The sequence below is a fragment of the Numenius arquata genome, chromosome 17 (genome assembly GCF_964106895.1).
Source record: "Numenius arquata chromosome 17, bNumArq3.hap1.1, whole genome shotgun sequence".
NCBI lineage: Eukaryota > Metazoa > Chordata > Aves > Charadriiformes > Scolopacidae > Numenius > Numenius arquata.
Window position 1 is genome coordinate 4147697 of NC_133592.1, and position 21958 is coordinate 4169654.

At 40.3% G+C, this 21958-nt stretch overlaps 1 protein-coding gene across 2 annotated transcripts; it reads right to left on the reverse strand.

Annotated features, from left to right (window-relative positions):
• Positions 1–186: 186 nt before the first annotated feature.
• On the reverse strand, positions 187–21341 carry CSNK1D (casein kinase 1 delta). 2 transcript variants are annotated; one of them, XM_074160294.1, is made up of 10 exons: positions 21028–21334; positions 15608–15718; positions 13720–13868; positions 13020–13248; positions 12485–12655; positions 10675–10823; positions 10047–10218; positions 9545–9684; positions 4274–4340; positions 187–2434 (listed from the first exon to the last, which is right to left on the reverse strand). In XM_074160294.1, the coding sequence occupies exons 1-9, from the start codon at positions 21101–21103 to the stop codon at positions 4308–4310; spliced, it is 1230 nt and encodes a 409-aa protein (XP_074016395.1). In that variant the 5' UTR covers positions 21104–21334; the 3' UTR covers positions 187–2434; positions 4274–4307. The 2 variants fall into 2 exon arrangements, with proteins under 2 accessions (XP_074016395.1, XP_074016394.1); XM_074160293.1 differs by lacking the exon at positions 4274–4340 and having other exon boundaries at positions 238–2434; positions 21028–21341.
• Positions 21342–21958: the final 617 nt, after the last annotated feature.

The window sequence follows — 21958 nt, forward strand, 5'->3', positions numbered from 1 at the left end:
TAAATGCCTTCTCTTTCCTCCTGTCTACCCTGACTGCTGCATTCTGAGCACCGCTACCAAAACCCTTCCGGGAAAGTTTTAATACCACAACAACGTATTCAGATGTTTGCAACTGGTAACGCTCTTTGTAGGTACAGAAGCCCCTTAAAAAAAAAATAAAAAATAAAAAAAAAAAAAAGAAGTTATACCAAGTAAAGAGTAAGGATTCATTGTAAGTAAGTAAGTTACACCAAAGAAGAAGTTATTATGAATGTATTTACACAATTGTTAAAGTACACAAATACAGTGGTAGTACAAATGAAGTGCTCTGAGATACTGGTTTCCAATACACAGGTTTATACAGACAGTCTAACTATTTTCCGCATGATGGAATTTAACTATTATGAAGGACAAAACTTGCCCACACGTGAGTACAATTCTAGAAGTCTGCAGTCAACTTTTAAGTAGAGTACAGCAATCTAATGTTCCAGATACAGAGAGAATAAAGAGGCTGCCTTTGTAAGTCCCTCTAACAGTACATTATTAACCACAGATATTTACAAGGAAAGCACAGTGAGGTGTAAAACTGTTTAAATGGTAGTGCACATGCCTAAAATACTGAAGTTTATAGTAACTGAGGAAATAATTCTCTTATGCAAACTTATCCATGAATCAAACTCTTCAGCTTTTCCACTATACTCTCCCCAAACACAGGTGTCCCCGTCAGACCCAGAGTACATACAGGCAAGTCGCTAATGTTCTAAAAACATCCAAAGAAGAGTGGCTAATACTTAATACGCGGACCTTTGAGAGGGGCAAAAAAAGAACTTGTAAACACCGAAACAATAAAAATTACTCTTCATAAAACTTTGAAGACCCATATACCTTTAAAAAAAAATTTGTTTTCAAGCAGGGAAGAATTTCTCAAAATACCAAACTGCTCAAACAAAATCTCTGTATATACTATCGTTTCTAACATGGAATTTCCCATTACTTCAGTCCCATTAGTATAAACAGTACTTCTGATACTGTTTCAAGTACTGTGAGGACAGAATACTTACTTCTATTTTATGAGACCATTTACAGTAACAAACAACATGAAGAATCTCCCATATTCCGTAACCAACAGGTGCTAACACCACCTGCGACAGTTTTTTGGACAACCCAAGCACGTTGAGTCATTCATTCCTAGCTAATGATTCTGGGCATACTCAGGTTGAATACAGTTAAGAATAAAATACGGTATGCACCCGAATTGTACAAATTCTCAGGATTTCACAGCAAGAATAGGTTGTTTTGTTTGTTCGTTTTTCTTAAAGAATTCCTTTTTTGAGTCTTGGCATGAAACAGAAGGCTTGAATCAAGTTCTTTCTTTATTTTTAAACATGTAGATGCTGAATGAAACGTGCAAATCCACTGAAGACTCAGTAGCAACGTGTATTTTCCACTTGCAATACCCTCCAAGCTAACCAACCTCAGAGTTCAGGAAACAAAATTTTACCAATAAAAAGGATGTTTGAAACTATCCATTTGCCCAAACTAAGCAGAGAGATGGGACAAGCTTTCAATTCTAAATCCCTCAAATGCCAGTCTTTCACTTTGTCCTTCACTTTCTTTACAAAAAAAGAAATCCATTATCACCATCTCTACGATACTTAAGACTCTCCAGCAGGGTATTTAGTTTTCCTCTTTTACGAAAAAGAATGATTATTAAAAATTCCTTTGTGTTACATGGAAAGTTAAATGTTGAGTGTGAATGAAGACAGCAAACAGCAAAGTAAAATTCTAACAGTTTTTAAAATTTCATGAGAAAAACCGTCTCGGTCAGAATGGGACCATACAAATAAGTAAACAGTTTAAATAAAGTCAGATGGTTTTGATTCATTTACATGTTCCCTGCCAGACTAATTTTTTTAAACAAGAAATTTCAAGTCATTGTCTTTAGTTTAGGTTTCTTTATATTCTACATTTTTAAATCAGACAAAAGCAAGAGTTCTTTACAGAGAATTAAGCCAATAATTTTAGCAAAATGATACAAAAAACTTTCTTAAACCAAGTAAAAGTTTTATAGTTACAGTAGAATAATAAAAAGGGGGTAAAGTCTGCCGCCTGTGGAGGGAAAACGGAAATGGCCATCCGATAACAGGCGGTCAACTCTGTAAACCATCTTTCTTTTCCAGCCCTGGTACCACAGGGTTCTCTTAAGGTCATTGGGTTTCTGGCAAAAGCATCCTGTAATGGCAGCTGCTGGAGTCTGTCCATGTTCCTCCAAGTACCTTTTAAGTCACATGGAGAACTCCAATTGTAACGTTTCCGCTCTAGTTCAAGGTATTTTTGCTAGTAAAGCCATTGGTAACATAGGAGATCAGCCATGCATTATCTGCTCTCCATGGCAAAATCATTTTCATCGGTGCACAGCAGACTGGAGAACACTGGTAGTTACCCGAGCAGGAATCTACCAAAGCCAAAAAACAAGACAACATCAGCACATATCCTTCCAGTAAACATACAAGTGGCTCTCAATGTACTTTTAAATAATTCGTTGCCAAAAGTAAGTGTGTGAATTTTAGATCCAATGAGCTATACAATGTTTCGCACCCACCTGTAGCTACACGAAGTTCCCTGTATTTTCCTTCTTTATTAGAAGTTAACATGGAAAATTCACCTTTCCAGCCAGAGGGGATGTTTTGTAGAAAAGTAAACAGAGCATAAACATGCACAGAAGAAAGAACAAACCAGATGAAAACACTACTAATGCGTTATCAATGAATAATTAAGTTTGGAAAAAAAAATTCCCAATAAGAGGGTAAAAAAAAATTTACTTATTTTCAATGGCTTTTCATTTTTCGTGGGACATTGTGTTAAAGACACTTCATTAATTTCCATAGCTTGACCTATGTCAGTAACAGTGTAACATTATTTCAGTAACACTTTCACTGTGAAAGTGAAAAACAATCACACATCACTGCAATTTAAGAAGCGAGAAATGTCGAAGCAGCTGAATCAGTTTTCAGGATTCATTTCAGTTGTAACCAGCTACAAATAGTAAGGCACACGGTAAAGGCCAACCGATGCAGACGTAACCCCGAGCAGACCAGAATCTGCCCGTCGCCCGCACACAAGCTTTCCAACGCAAAGCTTTAGGTTTGCCTTCTTTTAGATTTTTTTTTTATTATTATTATTATTATTTATTTTTGACCAAGGTCTGATAATTGTAATTTAAAGCGTTACGCTGCCATTTACAGTTGGATCTTTTGAATGTTACAAACTGTTTACGAAGCAGCTTGTGCACAGTCAGCCAAGCACACAAAGCAGGAGGAGAAAACAGAAGAGGAACAGCAGGATTCTTCACCAACCAGAGATACAGGATTAGTGCAAGCTTAGGCTCTATAGAGAAAGTGAGGCAGCAGACAGAGTTATACAACAGAATTTCTTAAGGAAAAGAAAAATCTCACAGCCTTTTTTTAATAAGAAGCAAAGCAAAGAAGCTCCTGAAATACTTAAGAAAGCATCCTTCAGCCACCAAGGTTCAGATTCCAACTGAAACTTGTTATTTCCCTGATGAAACCTGTTATTGCCAAAAGCAGAACACACTAAAAAGCCAAAAGCTGCACACAGAAAGGCAGAAACTTCTACTGCACTGAAAGGTGGAAAGGACTTCCAAATACCCAAATCCAAGTCTGCCTACCTCCGAGATGCTCGAGTTCAAACTATCCTCATTAGTATGGCAACATTTTTAAAATACAGATCTGAATAGATCTTACTATTTTTAAAATGACAGCTCATAAGGAATGGAGAAGAATATAAACCAGTGGGAAACGGATACGGCTGTAGTAGAACATTCCACTCATGACAAGACAGACCCTCATTTGAGTAATATAGTCAATTGAGTCTTCATACAAGTATTTTGATTTTACAATTCTGAAGCAGATCTGGTTTCGAATGGATGACACACTGCTGCACCAACATCCCTGGAAAGCCATGCAATTCTCAAACAGCTAAAATTTACACTTCGTTATTTTATTTTATTGTTGATGCTTGAACGATTTTAGGGACTTTTTAAGTCACTGGTTTTGTCAATTCTGCTTAAGAGTCCAAGAGGAACAGCAGCACTAATTCAACTTTTGGAAGGACATTTAAGTTAGAGAAAAACCAATGCTCCATCAAGCATCTGACCGGAAGGCACAGGTGCAACTATGAGATAATGTGAGGAGAAGAAGCAAAGTCGGATGTTTCCAAGGATTTTTTTTCCCCACCCCATCCAAAGTTTTGGTGTCTAATGAGAAGCACTCACCCAGTGCTGCCTTCCAACGAAAGGAGACGAGCAGCTACTTGCCATGGTGTTCGAAAGGAATGCTATTCTGAGGTAGGGGAAAAGACAGCAATTTGTAACAGTTCCACTGCCCCAATATATAAAGATGTCTAACAAATATCCAACCTAAACTTGCAGTAGCAAATGTATCTCTTGAGGAACTCTGATTTCAGACTTCTATAAGACATTTCTATCATATTAAGAGATACGTAAAAGGAACAAATCATATTCCTCAAAGAAAGCTGACAGGGTCAGAAGAACAACGCAGAGTGTGATGCCTACTAAGATGGATATGTGGAGAAAGATTTGCTCGTGAGGAGATGGAATATGCAGAGGCATTGGAAGTATGTTGCTTTTTCCCTAGGGAAGTGGCACAACACTTAAGTTGTTCAATGCCAGCGTTGGCTACAGTCTCCTAAAAACCTCTCCTGTCAAAGAGACTTAATCAAATATTCCTTTGTGCAGCATTCCAATCTTTTCTTCCAACCACGGAGAGAATACCTCTATTACCAGTAGGAAATATGCACAGCTTTGACTGTTGGGTGCTGAACATGCTACATTCAGGAAAAAAAAAAATTAAACAACTTACTGTATACCATGAGCAGTCGGATTGAACCTTCTACGAAAGGAAATGAAGGCTACTCACCCACAACTAGACTCCCGAGATGATCACTGCTTTCGGGATGCAGTCTGTGCAACGCGGACAGACAGAACTGATTCCAAGTAGTGGTTACTGGAATACTCACCACCCCCTTTACTACGTTTCTTAATGTTTAAAGACTGACTATGTAAAGGAGACTTAGTGAACAGTTTGCTCATAGAGCTCAAGAGCAGAAGGATCTTTTAACAACTGGAATCATTTTCCATCCAGCAAAGATCACAACTCTTAATTGCACAGAGACCTGTAATCTAGGCTTGCTTTAAACCTGAATACACCACCTAGAAATGAATACAGTTTTGACGCAAAGGCAAAGGGGACAGATGATCCACTTTTTTTAGTTCAGTGGTTAACTGCCTTCACTTAGACCTCTGTTCCGTTCTTCTTTACATGTGAGTAGTTTTAATTTTACGTAATAGGTTCTTCACATACGTTTTCTGCATAGGTCTCAGTTCCCGTTAAAATCATTGTCTCTAAAATGCTACACCAACTAACTCAAGACGACCTCTTACCCTTCAGACAAACTGAAACGTGTTGATTTAAAGTTCTTGCATTGTACAAGCTGTTTCCCCAAGGTCAATTTTTACGGCTCTTCTTAGTGTTACAGTTTTCCAATTATTTAAAATACTGAGAACTGAACTAAGCATAATATTCCAGCGCCTATCTCATTAATGACATGAAATAACCTCTCAATTTCTGATCATTACTATATCATATATAGATTCAAGGATGAAATAACACCCTTTCATGCTGACATGACACTAACCTCTCCAACACTACACCTCCTCAGTCATTGGTTACCACTGATATAGTTCCCACATATAAGACAACGGGCTCCGCTCCATCCTAATCAGGTTTGGGAGTACTGCAGTAACACACATTTTATTCGAATAGGCTTTACCCGACTGCTCAGCTCTCACAGATGTTTATTGCTGTCAAACAGCTGACAACTTGCAGGTTTTTATCTGCTGCGTTCACTTCCATATAATCAAGAGAAGTACTGAAAAACGTGCGCCACAGAATTTACATAATTTCATTAGAAACACTTAAGTTCACAAACCCTTTCCTAGACGTACTAGTTGTTACTCCAATAAACACGTGTTACTTAGTGTTACAAAGTGCTAGTCTTTCTAATGAGAACGATTTAGGTACTATGTGGACAACACCTTGGAGGTGGGGAATATACGTGACACCTGTTTTGCTCTCCTTACCAATTACCATTTTTCCATGCGTGTTAAATTTCTCTGAGAAGAACTTTTTTTATCTAACAGAATTTTGGTTTGTATAATCTACATTCCCAGCCTTAGTTTTCAGTTTCAGCCTGAACTGATTGGAACTCATTTTGGAAAAAAAGAAAGATAAAAATGTGGAGCCATCTTTAAGAACTCTATGTAGAGCTAAGTAGCTTCATCATTTCTTTAAGTAACCTCTGCACGTTTCCATCGCCCAGAGTTTAAGAAGCAGTGGCCCTTCCTCTAGATGACAAGATGTGGAGATTAGAGACGCAGCGTGGCCTTACCAAACCAAGGCATCCAAATAAAATAGAGTAACAAAACTCATTTATCAAGTTAGAAATAGCAACTCTTAGAAATGCAGTTCTTAACATAAGATATCTGTAGATGTGCACAGCAAACTTTAAAAGCTGCTTTCTACCAGGAGTATGGTCTAAGCACTTCCTGAGAAAGGAAGAGTGGTAGCCTGTTTACTTAAGACTTACAAGGGAACCTAACACACTCGGAATGGGCATGGACAACCAGTTGCTGTTCTTTACTGTTCCCCGACAAGAAGCTGTATGGATGGTTTTCTATATTCTTACACCCAGCCAATCAAAATTCTCCTTAATAACCTTGTCATGTGAGTTCGATACTTCAGGTTTTCCTGACTAAGAAACAAGGTACAAAGATGACGGAAAACCCACTGCTTTAACTGGTAATCCGGTAAACATCTAAGGATAAATTTTGATTATGGGAGAACTACTTTAATGTTATGAACACAGTAAGACCATACGCTATGAAAACTTGTAACTTCAGACATCTTGCCTGCTAGGGAGTAAGCGAAAACTGGGAAAATGAAAAGTTAATTTTTTCTAACAATCTCAAGGGCAAGTGTTACAAGGTAAAGTAAATCTCTCCTGCCTCCCAAATTCGAGAGGCCCACGGGAAGCTGTTTAAACAGCATTACACTATGGTTGTACACTGTTATTCAGTCACTGTGAGTCAAGACCAGCAGTGGTTCGCTGCCTTGACAAGAACTAAATGAAGACAGCAGATGATGAATGATTAATTCTAACAAACTCAGAGAAGATCACGACTAAGCTGCTATTGGGACTCCAAAGACGTCAACCAAGCGATCCCATACCTGGAGCAGCGTTAAAAAGGGCGGGTATGGAAATGTGCCATTAAGCCAGACTGTACTGTTGGCCCACACCACAAATTATACATCTGATTATTCAAAGATTACTCTAACGAACCCACAGTCCTACACAATCTCAGAGTACTCCCAGTTTACAAGTTAGGCAGAACCAAAACGTATCTGCAAACCCACCTGCATTACTTAAACATTACAATGTTTAGAAAAGTGTAATGTGCACACTGAGCTATATGTCAGCAATACAGCAGAAAAATGAAAGATATACTCTCTCCTAACACAGCCAAGTAACATCACTACACTTATTTCTGTTACTCCCATTAATTAGTTATTGAACTGGCAACAGAGACAAAGCATCTGAGATTTGCCCAGAATGCCAGAGACAAGCCCTGGGCATACACACTTTACCAGGAAACCATCTTTACATTTGAGTAAAGGTTTGGGGGGAACTCGGCGTCACACCTTCACAGAACAGCTGAGAACCAAAGGGACCCCTGAAGATCATCTAGTCCAATCCCACTACTGAAAGCACAGACAACTGAAGCAGGCAGCGCAGGGCAATGTCCAGTTGGGTTCCGAGTAATTGGGAAGAGGGAGACTCCACAAACTCTTAGGGCAACCTGTTCCAGTCCTTGCCTACTCTCATAGTAAAAAAGTTTTCTTATGCCTAAATGATAATTTCTTATATTTCAATTTGTGCCCACTGTCCGTTGTCCACTCCCTGGGTATCGCTGAGAAGAGTCTGGCTGCACCTTCTTTACATCCTTCTATCAGGTATTTATGCATATTTACAAGATCCATAACTATGTGCAGTTTTACTTTCTTTGTTTTCATACTGTTTACAATCTTCAGCCATAAAATAAATATTTCCATGTGAGAATTTCTGGTGGCAAGAACTGTAGTTCAGTGAACAATTTAAACTGGCAAAAAAGGCCACCAAAGCCAACACAGAAACCCTCACCTGTCTCCTATTCTCTTCCAGTCATTTCCTTAACCATTCATCCCTTGCGCAAGCACAAACATTTGTGCAGCTATGTGGTAAAACAATTCATTCAGCTGGAAAACAACCCCAAAAAATTCTACTTTTATCACAGCAGAATTGTATCTCCATTTCCCTGTCTTCATTAGAAATACCCACCTGGCCTCCATCTAAAAGAGCATTCCCTCTAGCAGTATGATTTTGTATATAAGAACACGTACTATCCAAAATAATTAATTCTGCCAATTAAATGATGAAACCAAAAGGAATTGAGGTAATTTTTATCCATGTGTTCTGGCAACGAGGAATAAAATGAGTCCATGGCAAAAATTATGCAGTTGGAAATCCAGCACAGCATTCAGGCATGATGGACCAGTTCTCACAACAGACTGCTCTCCCAGTAACGTTGCAGTACGCCTGTAGTACGGGTGATTCCCCATTCTGTAAGACTGAAGGTGAGCTGTACAAAGCCAGGCCACACACCACTTAGAACAAGTCTGTGTGAATAACCTGAAAATGGAATGTTTCAGCTATAGCATAAAGAGTTAAAAATATATTTAAACATCGTTTGTCAGGCTTGGACAGAAGCATCCCTAAAATCTCTTTGCTAAGTCACCGTGACCAACGAGGATGATTTCAGTGCTGACTATGGCTGTGAATCACTGTATCATTCATCCTCCTGCCGTCCTTTCAAATGAGCCTTCTGTGACCTATCCATCATCCACATACGTGGCTTCTTATCTGAATTACAGAGAATTACAGTACTGCACTACAACATTTCTTCACTTTTGCACTTTTCCGTTCTTCACCAACTATTTCTTGTCTATTCTACACCAACGTTCTCTGCTCCGCTGATTTGGAAACGTGACTCACAACTGCCTCTAACTTACTCTGCTTCCTCATTGATAACAGATTAAAGAAATTCAATAAGTAGAAGAGCTAAACACCGTAATTGTAGGTAAAAATGCTGTATCTCCAGAATTTAGCATCATCTCGTACACCAATGACTCTGTATTACTTTGAGTATTTTACGCTTATTGCTGCCAAGGTAAAAAAAAATAATATTATTTTTCTATACAGTAGTCTACAGCCACATCACAAACATTCCGGTAAAATATAAAGTATTTATATGAGCCAACATCGTCTGCAAAATCAGTATGAAATTACATCAATTAGCTGGTGTGTTCTTTTGGCAAACTAATTTAATCATATCACCCTCATTTTTCCATTACACAGCAATCTTTTTTACCTGCGAAGTTGACATGCGAGAGGTATCTTGTCGGCCTGTTAAGTCAGACGACGAGATATTGACTGGGGCACCGCGATGCAATCTCATACTCACTTTCCTTTCTCGTTCCATGCCAGATACTGGCCGAGGAGAGGTGTTGGCTGTGAGAAAGAACTGCATTAGGTTCTCATAATGAGAAATGGGATTATAACATTGTCACTGGTAAAATTACACTCTCTTTGTTTGCATATGAAAATTCCACAGAGTCAAACAAGAGAAATCAAGGCCTTTGATTTACATTCACAGAAATCTAAGCAGCAATTGGCAGGTAAAGAGTGCATACAATTACCTTCAATCTACTGAAAAGCAGCGGGGAGAAAAAACAAACAAAAACCCAAACCCTGACCACAGACAAATACCATTCAGGTATCCCAATTCTAATTTTGAATTTCCAATGACCAGGAACAAACTGCAAAGTAGAGTAGTCTACAAGAGGCATCTATCCAGGTATTTGCTTACTTACCAGCATGTGAAGTTGGGGTAAGAGGAGTAGGAGGAGCTACATCTTGCGTTCCTCTCAGCCTGCCAGAAGCAGTGGAGGGTAATCCACGCACAGCTGGATTTCGTGTATGTCTCAATCTTTCCTCTCGTTCTCGCCTTTCACGTTCAGCATCTTCGGCTGCTCTGCTTGCACCCTATGGGTGAAGACTAGTGAACAACTTGGGGGATTACTGAGTCTACAGCTATATATTTGGATAAAAATACTGAAAATAAAGAACCGGACAACGCATGAACTGAAGTTTAGGGCATTAGACACCTCCTCAATGGTTGCACATGAAGATCAAGGTGGGAGAAAATAATAATTCTGCAACCTAGCACAGTGACTGTCCTGAAGGAAGTATCTCAGAAGCCCTACACATTTAAAACCCCGTAACTTCAGCTTAGTTGCCATTCAACAGCTATCTCATGGCTCCTGTACATCCTGCCTTTCCTCATTTCCTCATCTTTTTTTCTAGACAAGAGAGCTTCCAGGAGGAAAAGGGCGAGACAATCTTACAGTATCAGTTAAGATACTCAAAACTGACAATGTAGTAAAAAAATACCATTACAAAAAAATTTAAAAATTTTAGAAAGCTATGTCAGCTACTCACAAATTTCAGCATGTTCCAGTCAAACACATAGTCATACGAGAACCCTTGTCGGTGGAAGAGGTTTCTGAATAATTGCCTTAGATAGGAATAGTCCGGTTTGTCATCAAAACGCAAAGAACGGCAGAAATTCAAGTACGTGGCAAATTCAGCTGTAATAAAAGAAAGCCTGGTTTTTTCCTTCAGCTTTACATTTGCTTTTTATAATTCTAAATCACACAAAAAAACCCCAACCACCCCAAACCCAACAAAAAGGGAATCTCCAAAATGTAAGAAAAAGAATAATGACCTAATACAAGAAATCTATGGCAGACAACAGGACAGCCCACCTATCAAGTCAACCCTGAAAAGGAAATTTTTTGTCTACCATAAAGTAGACCTCATTTGTCATCAGCAGAGAGGACTCAATATTAGAGTTCTTTAACCAACAGCTGGGGGAAGGGGACGACAGACGAGGACAAGTTTAAAACTACAGTTGAGCAAAGAAAAGAGATTTTTTTTGCCCTTCTTTGCTTTGAATATATTTAAATGCAATTTATTGCAGGATGTGAAATAGCATCTCTTTGTTGTTAAGTCACATAAAGATTTATGTCTGCTACCTCACAAAACACGCAAAAACTAGGGGACCCATATAAATTTACCATATATTAAATATACCAATACCAAATGTATTTACATTTACCAAATGTATCACGCTACAATTTTAGATTTGCAATAATCTGAACACTCGTTTTATATGGCACACAAAATATTAGTTACACAGCAAAAAAAAATTAGTATCATTGTGAATTCAATGCACCAGAGATAATAGGAGTATCAAAACACCAGTTTTTGAGTTCAGGTCTTTCCGGCTGAAATAATATATTAATAATTTACGCCAGGACAGAAATCCTAACAAATGGCACAAGAAAACTTGATTAGTCTTCCCTGCCTGTTAATCCCAGAGGAAAAACATACTGAATGTAAAGGAACGCATATGAAGCAACATTTGAAACAAATCAAAGACAGTAAGTTTTCATATAACCCTAACAAAAACTATAGTTCTCGTTATCATACCCAGCTACTGAAGCCAAGAGCGTGGAAAGAATAGAGACAGAGCTATTCATGAAAGATCAACAACATTCTCTGATGGCAGCTAATGTTAACAAGTTTTAAAACAGACTTAAGTATCATTTTGCAGGGCTCAAAAATGCCTATTTATTACTGTGGTGTAAATACCAAATTGAGAAAAAGAAGAGCTTTGAGGCACGATGCTAGAATATAGGTGCGTTTCTCATGCCTCTCACAGATGCTGACCATCAAGAGGCCAAAGTAGATGAACCTGGAATGACAACTCCCAAGTAAAACAACTGCAGTAAGTGAGAGGTGCTTCTGACTATACAATCCCATTCATCCAAGAAACAGTGCCCACACGTATGAAGAAATGGGTAGTTTCTCTAAAAGCTCTTTGTCTGTTGGAGTTATCCAGCCAGCAGAGACGCATGCACACATAATATAGCGTAAATCAGATGTACCAAGATACCCTTCAACTCGAGGGCACGGCAATGACTGTTTACTAATAGTTAAGACAATTAATAGTTGTTTACTAATAGTCTATTTATTAACAATAAATGGAAATGGTCCATGATCACCAAGATCCCAGTCTCGAAAGTGCAGTATCTTTAGCACGGATGTGTCCAATCACAGGGTTGTGGGGGGAAGAGAGAGAGAGAGAGAGAGAAATAAAAAAGACGGGTAGAATTCAGTGTAAAGAAAAAAGAAATACCACAATGAAGTGAACACATAGGCCTAGTGCCACATAAGAGTAACTTACAAGGATATCCTTTACACAAAACCTCAATGGGTGTAGACATTTTCTTTTCACTGATACGTTCGTATTTCTGCCTCTTTGTTGCTGCTTTCAGTCCCTGCCAGGGGAGGGAGCCCAGGTTAAAATACATCAGTACATAGCCCAAGGACTCCAAGTCATCTCTGCGAGATTGCTCTACAACAGCATAAAAAAGTGGACTCATTAGGTTTCATTTTCTACTGGAAAAACAAAAGACTGTGCAACAAGACTGTCATAAAAACCTTTAGAAAAACAAGAGATAGCTGAGAGTTACTATGCCCATGATAAACTCATCCAGTACAAGAAAAGGCCTATCACCCTTGCAGTTACTAAAAAACGTGCTAATTCCTGAGAATCCCACTCTGAATCCCACCCAATCAAGAGATACGAAGCCAAGCATGCTGCACTGTTAGTGCCAGAACTAAAGAGATTGTCTTCTGTGCTTCCATAAAACAACATCTACTTGCACTAATATTATGTGCATCGACACTATTCCTATTTATTGCTTTCCCCAGCTCACCAATTCCAAGATGAGTGTTGATGGATGCATAACGGGCAGTTCCTGTTAAGTTTTTATTTTCACGATATGGAATATGTTGGTGAGTTCGAGCATCTCGATACTTCTTTGCTAATCCAAAGTCTATTATGTAGACAAGATTGCCTTTCTTCCCCAGGCCCATTAAGAAGTTATCCGGCTTCACGTCTCGGTGAATGAAGTTCTTAGAGTGAATATATTCAATCCGACTAATCTACATGCAGAGGAAAAAAAAATAAAAATCACTGTTGAGAGACTGGGTATACACCTTTTTTCTTATAAAAACACCAGCAAAATTGTCTAAATGATAAAAGAGGTAAAGAAACATTTTGTTGTAAAATGTAAGGGCATTAAAGAGAACATAATTAAGAAGAAAACAGATAAACCTTCTCTCCAGCTCTTTCCTTGTGTCTATTTTACATTTGTTTCCAAAATCTTTCTTCAGGGAATTTCTTTGTTTTTCAGCAGTGCACCACCTGGTTTGCAAACAGCACAGGCCCAGGTTTTTTAAAATCAAATTAAGACTCTGTAATCACTTTTGTTGGGACACTATATATTTTTTCTCTAATGATACAGCCCATTCACCTCTGAATTACAGAAATAAAATGTAGTTGGTTATGATCTCTCAAGGAATTTTAATATCCCAATATACTACCCTATGAACATCAACACAGGAGTTTCCTACCATTTGGTCAGCGAGTAATAGGACTGTCTTGAGACTAAATTTCCTTGAACAAAAATTGAAGAGATCTTCAAGACTCGGTCCCAACAACTCCATCACCATTACGTTGTAGTCCCCTTCAGCTCCACACCACTTAATTGTAGGAATACCCACTAGAAAAAAGGGAACAGTTTATTCAGTATAACGATTGGATTTATACAGTTCATACACACAAATCTTCGAGGCTCTCTGAGAGGGTCACTACTATGAATGTTTGTATTTACAGTTAAGCTTAATATTTTATGCTACCTTCAGCCATTCCAAAATGAAGTTTGAGAATTTCACAGCAGAACTAATATAAAATTATAGCAACAGAGGTCTATAAATAGCCTTTCCCCTCTTCCCCAGAAACCTCTCTGTGTTTAGCTTGTAACTTGGAAGTATTTAGTGGTTTTGCTGCATTTGAACCTTAAGCATTTTGCAAATATTAATACTCATGTAGTCTCCAAGATGGCAACAAGGAGCAAATTGTAAGTCTGAAAACAAAGACAACGACAAACCACTAAATATTATTACTGAAGAAGGCCTTAGAAATTAACTTCTTACTTACAAAGCCCACAAGATCACCGTAAAATACCTCTCTCTCCTATTTCAATTTGCAATGAATTTTCACCCTTGCTTCCTACTCTTGTCTGCCCTCTAGTTCCATTGTATTTGCGGTTTGGTGAATCTCTACCAAAATAGCGTTGTTTATGAGATGCCTGAGAGAGCTGAAATTAGCCCCACTTTATGAGGAAACTCAGGAAAAGTTATTTCACACAAAACTACAGAATTGTTCAAAATTTTTCATTTAAACCTGTTCAGAGGTAGCCTTTTTCAGAATTTCAAATGCCTCTGAGTTAATTGTATGCATTTTGAAAGTGAAATGGTGTAATTCACCCATTTTAAACCCTTACCTTTACTTGATATGCATTATTTTTTCCTGAAATCCCTTCACAAAGAAACCCTTAATCATATGGAAAATTAACTTTCTGCCACCTGCCTCCGCAGCATCCATCCTCAGAAGGAACCCGCCATCACAGCCTTGTAAGCCCATAAAGGAAGGATTTTACCCTATGAAGGGTATTCAGGTTACAGGCAGGCAGCAACCGAATGAGGCAGCAATTAAAAAGTAACTAAACGCAAATACACATTATCATCCGTTCCTAGATTTACGATTACTGTACTTTGCATTTGAGATACAGCGTGGAACATAGTCTTTATGTGAAGTATAGCCTCACTCAGGAAGAATTCAAGGGACTACGAAACAAAAGCAAAGCAAAACTTAACTACACTGAGTTTATGTCCCAGAATTGCATGGGAATCTTACATTTGCAAAATTCAAAAATACGGGAGTTATCCTAGCAGAGTACCATGCAGTTGCTACCACTACTACTAATGCCATTTTGTGTTAGAATTCCCACAGCAAGGAAATATTTTTAACACAGAAGAAAGAATACTAACATATACAATAAAAGTTAACCTGAATTTACTAAGTTTAGAATCGTGCTACTATAATAAGCAAGTCAGGTTGAACGCTCCAGAACAGTGGTTACCATCTCTCACTGACTCAAGAGAAACAAAAGTATAGTGGCAGGATACTGCCAGGTGGGACCATACTTTTGTTCCACATTGCTCAAGGTTTTCACTTTTTAATATTCTGGGACCATGAGCCACATTGGAGGACCTTAGTGGTTATCATGAAGGTTCGCAGCCACGGATTTGGAACTGCAACTCTACACCACACGCAGCCCCCTTTCCCACCTTCTCCTCGTATGTCGGAAGAGATCTTAACCATTAAATACCTCCAGGTGGCAGATACATCAGACATAAAAACAGTTAAATCTTTGAAGAAGAAAGATAATTTGCTTGCCTCCACCCTGCATCATTTTGTAGATTTTACTCTCGATGTGGAGCTGAGGATGTTTGGTTTTCACACATTCCAACTTAATTGCAACTTCCTCTCCGGCAGCAATATCAGTTCCTAAAACCAGAATAAATTAGAACATTGGTCAAAATATTTTTAAAGATTCATTTCCTTTGTCAAGACTGGAACAAAACAAATACTGACAAACTACTTCTCAATGACAAACATTCAGAGATTATTAAGTACATTCAACCACGATTTTCTAGAAGCTTGTCTGAAGTCTTACAAATTAGATTCTCTCCGACAGCCCAGCGGTTTAAGAGACAACTACTAGCCACTGTAGCAGAGGAAGCCAAAACTGCTGCTATCCCATTCCAAAAATAATATGACTGTATCTTCTGTGGGGTGGAAGTACTCAGAACGAGTGTTTACAGGTGTGGCATGTATCCCTGCCAACCTAAGAAATGCGAGGAACTCAGATTGCCTCCTCTTATGTCTTGGAAACATAGACTACAACTTCCCTAAATCTCAACATACTCCAGCTGTATTCTGACACCTTATGATTTTATCTGGTTGGGAGGCAGATTATCTAGAATCAAGAATTTGTCCTCTCAAAAAACTTTTTTTAAATCTCATTAAAATCTTGTTTCAGGAAACAAGTGACTAAAAAAATTGGCTTACCTGTTCACTTTCATAGTTTAAACATATGTAGGGAAAAACACTGAGTCAAGAAAATACATACTGTCACAGCCAAGCAACTTGGGAACTACAGGGAAACAGGAATTGGCAAAAGGAGATGTGTGACACTTTTTAGACGTATCTCCGGGTCTCTCTACTTCCAGAATTTGGCTTTCTCTTTTCTGCATTACCTCATGATTTAGTATCACATGAAGTGTATCGCCCGCTGTTGGTTCTGATCCCCACTCTTCAAACCTTAACTTGAGGCCTGCCAGTTTTTGTTTAGAAAAAAACAGCAAACAATCATTCTGTACTCACTTCCTCCGTGATGATCAGAATTTCATAGACTTCTCGCCTACCTCACTTGCCCTTAACTCTTTTCAGAGCTTGTCATTTTTAACTACCCTTAATTATTCCTCATGTCACTTATGTGTACCTTTTCCCCGTTCCATAATGCCCTTTTTGAGAGTCACACAAAGCAATTAAGACAGAGATGCACAATTATCATTTTTTTTCTGCTTACCTATTTTTTTTCTGTATGATTTTCTTTGACCACTACAGAGTACTGAGTTAACTTATTCATCTAACTGTTGTAACTGCAAAATCTTGTTCCTGAGATCAAGGAGCTACTTCAGCGCTTTATAGCCTTTTGCCTAGAAAGGCTAACCAAGGCTAGCAAAGACAGCCCAACACCCCACACTTTAAAATGGGCACGACTCGCAAGGAACTGGTGGTGCACAGAATTATCCATGAGTTCAAGCAAGACTATGCTTTTTTTTTTTTTTTTAGGTTATTAAAATGTCTTTTTGTGTCAGCACACACATGAGTATTAAGGTGGTGTTGCTCCTACAGTAAGTTGTTCTGAGTGAACACCAGGGTCGATATTTATTAGGCGTTTCACAATGCACCTTAAGAAAAAGAACCATCTGAAGCTCACTCTGGGTACAATAAGCACAACTCAAGGTGAACACCTGGAAGACACAAAGGAAAATAAGGCTGTACATGTATCTGTCTCTCATGACTCCTTTGTAACTGGCACAATAGGTGGCAGGATCCCCAATTGCTACTTTGGTCACAGTGCAGTAGCAGCAACTGAAAACTCTTCAATCTGTAACCCAAGCTTTTAATATTTTATGAATATATTACTTTTATGAATATACTATGGATATATCACACTTTATATATGACTTTAAATGAGTTATAGTGCACATCAATCCAGAAATGTGAAAGGACAGATCAACAATACAAGGAGGAAGGCATTATCTTCTGATCTAACATTGACCTCCCCACCCCAAACAAATAAAAATCTTGATTTTGAACCACACAGCTCATGCTTATCTTAAAACATTCACTACCTGTTCTTCCCAATCCCACAGTAGCCAAGATCAGGGAAAGTGTGGACCGAAGAGAATATTATCTGATGGGTGATCAGCAACAGATCTGGATGTTTTGGGGTTTAGGTTTATTTGGTCTTTTTTTTTTTTTTTTTAAACTTTTTCAATCCAAAACACACAACTTGCTGTGCGTACTGAAAAACCCACCTCTTTACAGAGAGATGCAGACTTCTGTCTTTGATTAGGGCAAAACTGCATGGCAGGATCAGGACCTGCATTATCAGTATTAAGTTAGGCCAACGCAATATTAAACTGTAACTTGACAGACCATAGACTCAACCTGGTAGGTCATTTCTGAGGAGAGTTGCTCTTCCTTATCACCTAAGATAACCAAGATCCTTAGCCTGGACTCTGCTTCTGTATAAACCCTCCCCTATAAAACAAGAAATTTCATATTAAAATAATGAAATCAAAATACTCGAGTCCAGCAAAATTGATGAGAAGGGTACGAAAAAAAAAGTCATTCCTCCAAGCAACCCAGTGCTTGTCCCCACGTAGGGACTTCCATCCCCACATAAACCCTGGAACAAAATTTCTAAAGTAACTCTGTAACCACCAAAAGCTTGGCTTCCTTTAAGGAAAACATAATAATATTTGAGAAGACGCAAGAAGCAGCATTATGAGAGGGATCAATAATTAAAAAGTAGTAATAAGCAGCATCATGAGAAATCACTATTTGTAAGTGAAAAAGAAAGTCTAGAGTTGCAAACATATTTTCTTTTAAACTACGAAATTCTAATTTACTTGGAATTGCAAAATCCTCTACCGTAAGGAAAGCCTTGGAAATTATTTTAATTAGTTTAAAACACAAACCTCATTCTTAAGAGAAATATATGCGTAATGCAAAAATAATGAAAACACAGCGACTGCAATGCCTTCGTGACTCGTCTCTCTGACCTCATGGACGGAGCAACAAAACTCTCCCCTCCATCTTTTATACCATTTAGAATATCTGGGAATCCATTTCTTTCATATATTCCTCTGGATGGTGACTTCAAAAGATGTGGGTACACTAAATTCTTAAAGAAAACAACATTTAGGTTGTCCACACTCCTTTATTTACAATACTGCCTTACATTTCAAAATCCTGTCCCACAGACCCTGCCACTCTAAGCAAGCAAAGCTGGGGCCATTCCAAATTCCACAAGACATATTTTGAGGTATCAGGGAGAACAGGAGAGATTGTGAAAGAACTAACAGAGTCGTCAGCTCTGTATTCCAAAGAACCCATTGAAAGAAAGAAGGTCCCTCCCCTCTACTTTGGAATGTCTTCAAGACCGTTAAAAAAAAAATAGTGGAGGACTGGAATCAGGCAAAAATAATCAAATCTTCCTTTTCAAAGCATAAAGCCAAGCTGGAAATCTCCCCTGAGGTAATCTACAAATTTACTAAGAGCTATCAGAAGGCATGGGCACTTAAAAAATTCAGGACTTCTGAAAGAATTTTAGAAGTTATTTTAAGGCCCTTAAGTCCTACTGTACAGTCTGAACATCCAAGTAGAAACCTGTGTTTTGTTTGCGTTTTTTTCCTAAAAAAACCCCCCACATTTCATTATTACAAAAAGCACAGATTTCAAATGCTTCTGTTTTACCAGAAAACAGGAGGCAAACCAAATGGGCCTCTCCAAAAGGCTTCAGTTCTTGAGAGACAGCAATTTCCCTTGGAAAAGGAAATCCATACCATTAGCTGGATCTTCCAGGTATATAATATAATTCTGTGCTAGTTCCTGACTTGGGCATGACGTTTGCAGCAAGTCCTAAAAGTAAATCTATATTGGTTACTTAAAAGATGATTAAAAAAAAAAAAAGAGGTCAAAAACAGAGGATGAGGAATTCTTGTGCAGAAGGCAGCAGGGCAGCAGTACTGACATACAGAGAACTAGGATCTCCTGTGCCACTCTACTGGTGTGGGCTGTGCGCACAAACATAAAGGTGACAAACAAGAAAACGTTTATTTTATCCAAGATTTTTCAGATTTTAATTGCTATCTTAATCTCCACCCCAAATCCCAATGGTAGCTAATGAGGACTTTTGCACAAGCGTACCATCTTTCACACGATAGTCTTCGATCTTTTATTCAAGCATTACAGAGAGCAAGACTCCCATTCTCTGCCTCTAGACAACCACAGGCCTTCAGCTGGAAACAGGAGATTTTTCATCAGGTGTAGGATCTGTATTAGGGATAACCAGCCTTTCCTTACCTGCTCACAGGCAGCTTTAGCTAACAAATGATTTTGGAACGCCAGCTGTGCGCTGCAACACGAAGCACTGCTGTCCAGAAAGAAAAAACACCCCTCATACCGCACACGCTGCCAAACATACCAGGGATGTTAGTTAGTGACGTTGTTGTCACCCTCCAGACCTACGCAGTCAACATACCTGAGCCCCTGCCAGTTCCAGCTCCCCTGCTTCTTGACTCGCTTTTCTAAGTTACCACCATTTTCAAACGCAGAGTACTCGCTTCTGTGTGGCAGGATGTAACATTTACATTCCTCTGGATTGAACCCATTTCTTACGTTTTAAGAGTCTGCAGAATGTTTTGAGTATTTAAAAAATACTCAGCCTTCAAAACTTGTACCCACCACTGCTTGTCACAATCCTAAGCAGGAAGGCGTTACGATGGAGAACTACAGCAACAGACAGGAAAAGACAACAACCCTGCAAACTTTAAAATCACGGCAGCAGAGTAAGGAATACGCAGTAAGGCATTAGGGCAACATTCAAGCAACAGGACAGCCAAACCGTGAGGATCCTCTGAAGGATTTGAGGGGTTTTTTTAGCTGCAACGCAGTCACCCGTAGTTGTGTAATTTCTTTTCTTAGGCCTCGCAAGAGAAACAACATCCTTATGACAGCAATTTTTCCTAGCCCACTGCAGTGATATTTAACCCTGATGCACACGTTTCTTTCCCAAAACATTTTTCTGACTGCGGTGGGTTTTTTTTGTTTTGTTTTGTTTAAACTGAGGGGATTTATAGCTTTACCCCCATTTTACAGATGAGAAGATCAACGGTGCCCAAGGTCACCACCAGACAACAATGGGAAGAGGCAGCTAAATATGCCAGAATTTCCCATTTCCGCACTGTCCAAATTAGGACATGATGTCAACGAAACATGAAATTGCTGTTGCTGTGCCCCTGGCAACGTACTTCATACCAAAGGGCATTTCTGGGACAGCAGCGCAGCCCGAGCTCCAGCCGGGGTGAAATGAGGTCCCGGGGGCTGCCCCGGCCCAACCCCGCCGGGGCTGGAAGCGGGCACGGCAGCGAGCAGCCCCCACCGCGGCCTGCCTCCCGACGTTCTCCACGGAGCCCCAGAACCGGCCGCGTCCGTCCCCAGCGAGCCACCCTCCTTACCCAGGTAGATGTCCCCGAAGGAGCCGCTCCCGATCTTCCGGCCCAGCCGGTACCGGTTCCCAACCCTCAGCTCCATGGCGGCAGCTCCGCTCGTCCGCGACCCGCCCCGCCGGCTCGCGCTCTGCCGCCTCACAGCCCCGCGGTTCCCGATCTCATCGCGGCTTCGGTCCCGCCGCTCGATACTGGCGAGACGGGCGGCACCGTCGCCGCCGCTCCCGGGAAGGATGGACGCGGATTACCCCGCAAGGCCGGCCCCTCAGCCGCTCCGGCTGTCGGGCGCCATACTGCGTGACCTCACCTCCCTAGCAACGGGGGCGGGGCCGGGCGCGGGCCTCGCCCTGCGCGCGGCTGCTGCGCTCGACACTCCCGCGGCGGTTGAGGCGTCGCCGCGCGGCCCCCCCTGTGAGGAGGAGCCGTTCGCGGGCGGCACCGGCTGCTGCCCCCGCCGCGTCGCATCGCCCCATCGGGGTCTGCCGGGCCGGGCCGGCCAGCCAGGGTCTGCTGGGCCGGGGAAGGCGGCCCGCGGCCTGCCGGGTGGAGCGCAGCGGAGAGGTGCTGCGGCTGCGCTGGGCCCCGAGGAGCGCTCCTTTAAACCCATGGGGCGTCGGGGACGAACTCTGAGGCGTGACCCTGAAAATTCCGGGGAAAAAAGGTGTCCTTCCCGCTGGGGAGGAGTGTCGGGGTCTGTGCGGCCGGCCTGCTGTGGGGCGGAGGAACCACCTGCCTTTGCTACAGTGGAGGAGGAGTGGTGAGAAAATGTTTATATATACACGTGTTCCCCTTTTTTTTCGCACCAGCAGCCCTTGAAAACACGACCTTGACCGGCTAGTGGACTTCTATTAGATGAGTCGAGGTTGCCTTCTCTCATGGCAAGCAGGGGACCGCACTTGCGAGCGGGTGGACGGATTACGAAGCCAGCTTCTGACATGAA

Bases quoted from the DNA above. Each gene is read 5' to 3' on its own strand.
- CSNK1D (XM_074160293.1), bottom strand. From the start codon at position 21,103: ATGGAGCTGAGGGTTGGGAACCGGTACCGGCTGGGCCGGAAGATCGGG. The intron at 13,249-13,719 runs GTAGGAAACTCC...CTCTGCATGTAG, and splicing joins TATTACTCGCTGACCAAATG to ATTAGTCGGATTGAATATAT. The intron at 12,656-13,019 runs GTGAGCTGGGGA...ATGCTGTTGTAG, and splicing joins CAACACTCATCTTGGAATTG to AGCAATCTCGCAGAGATGAC.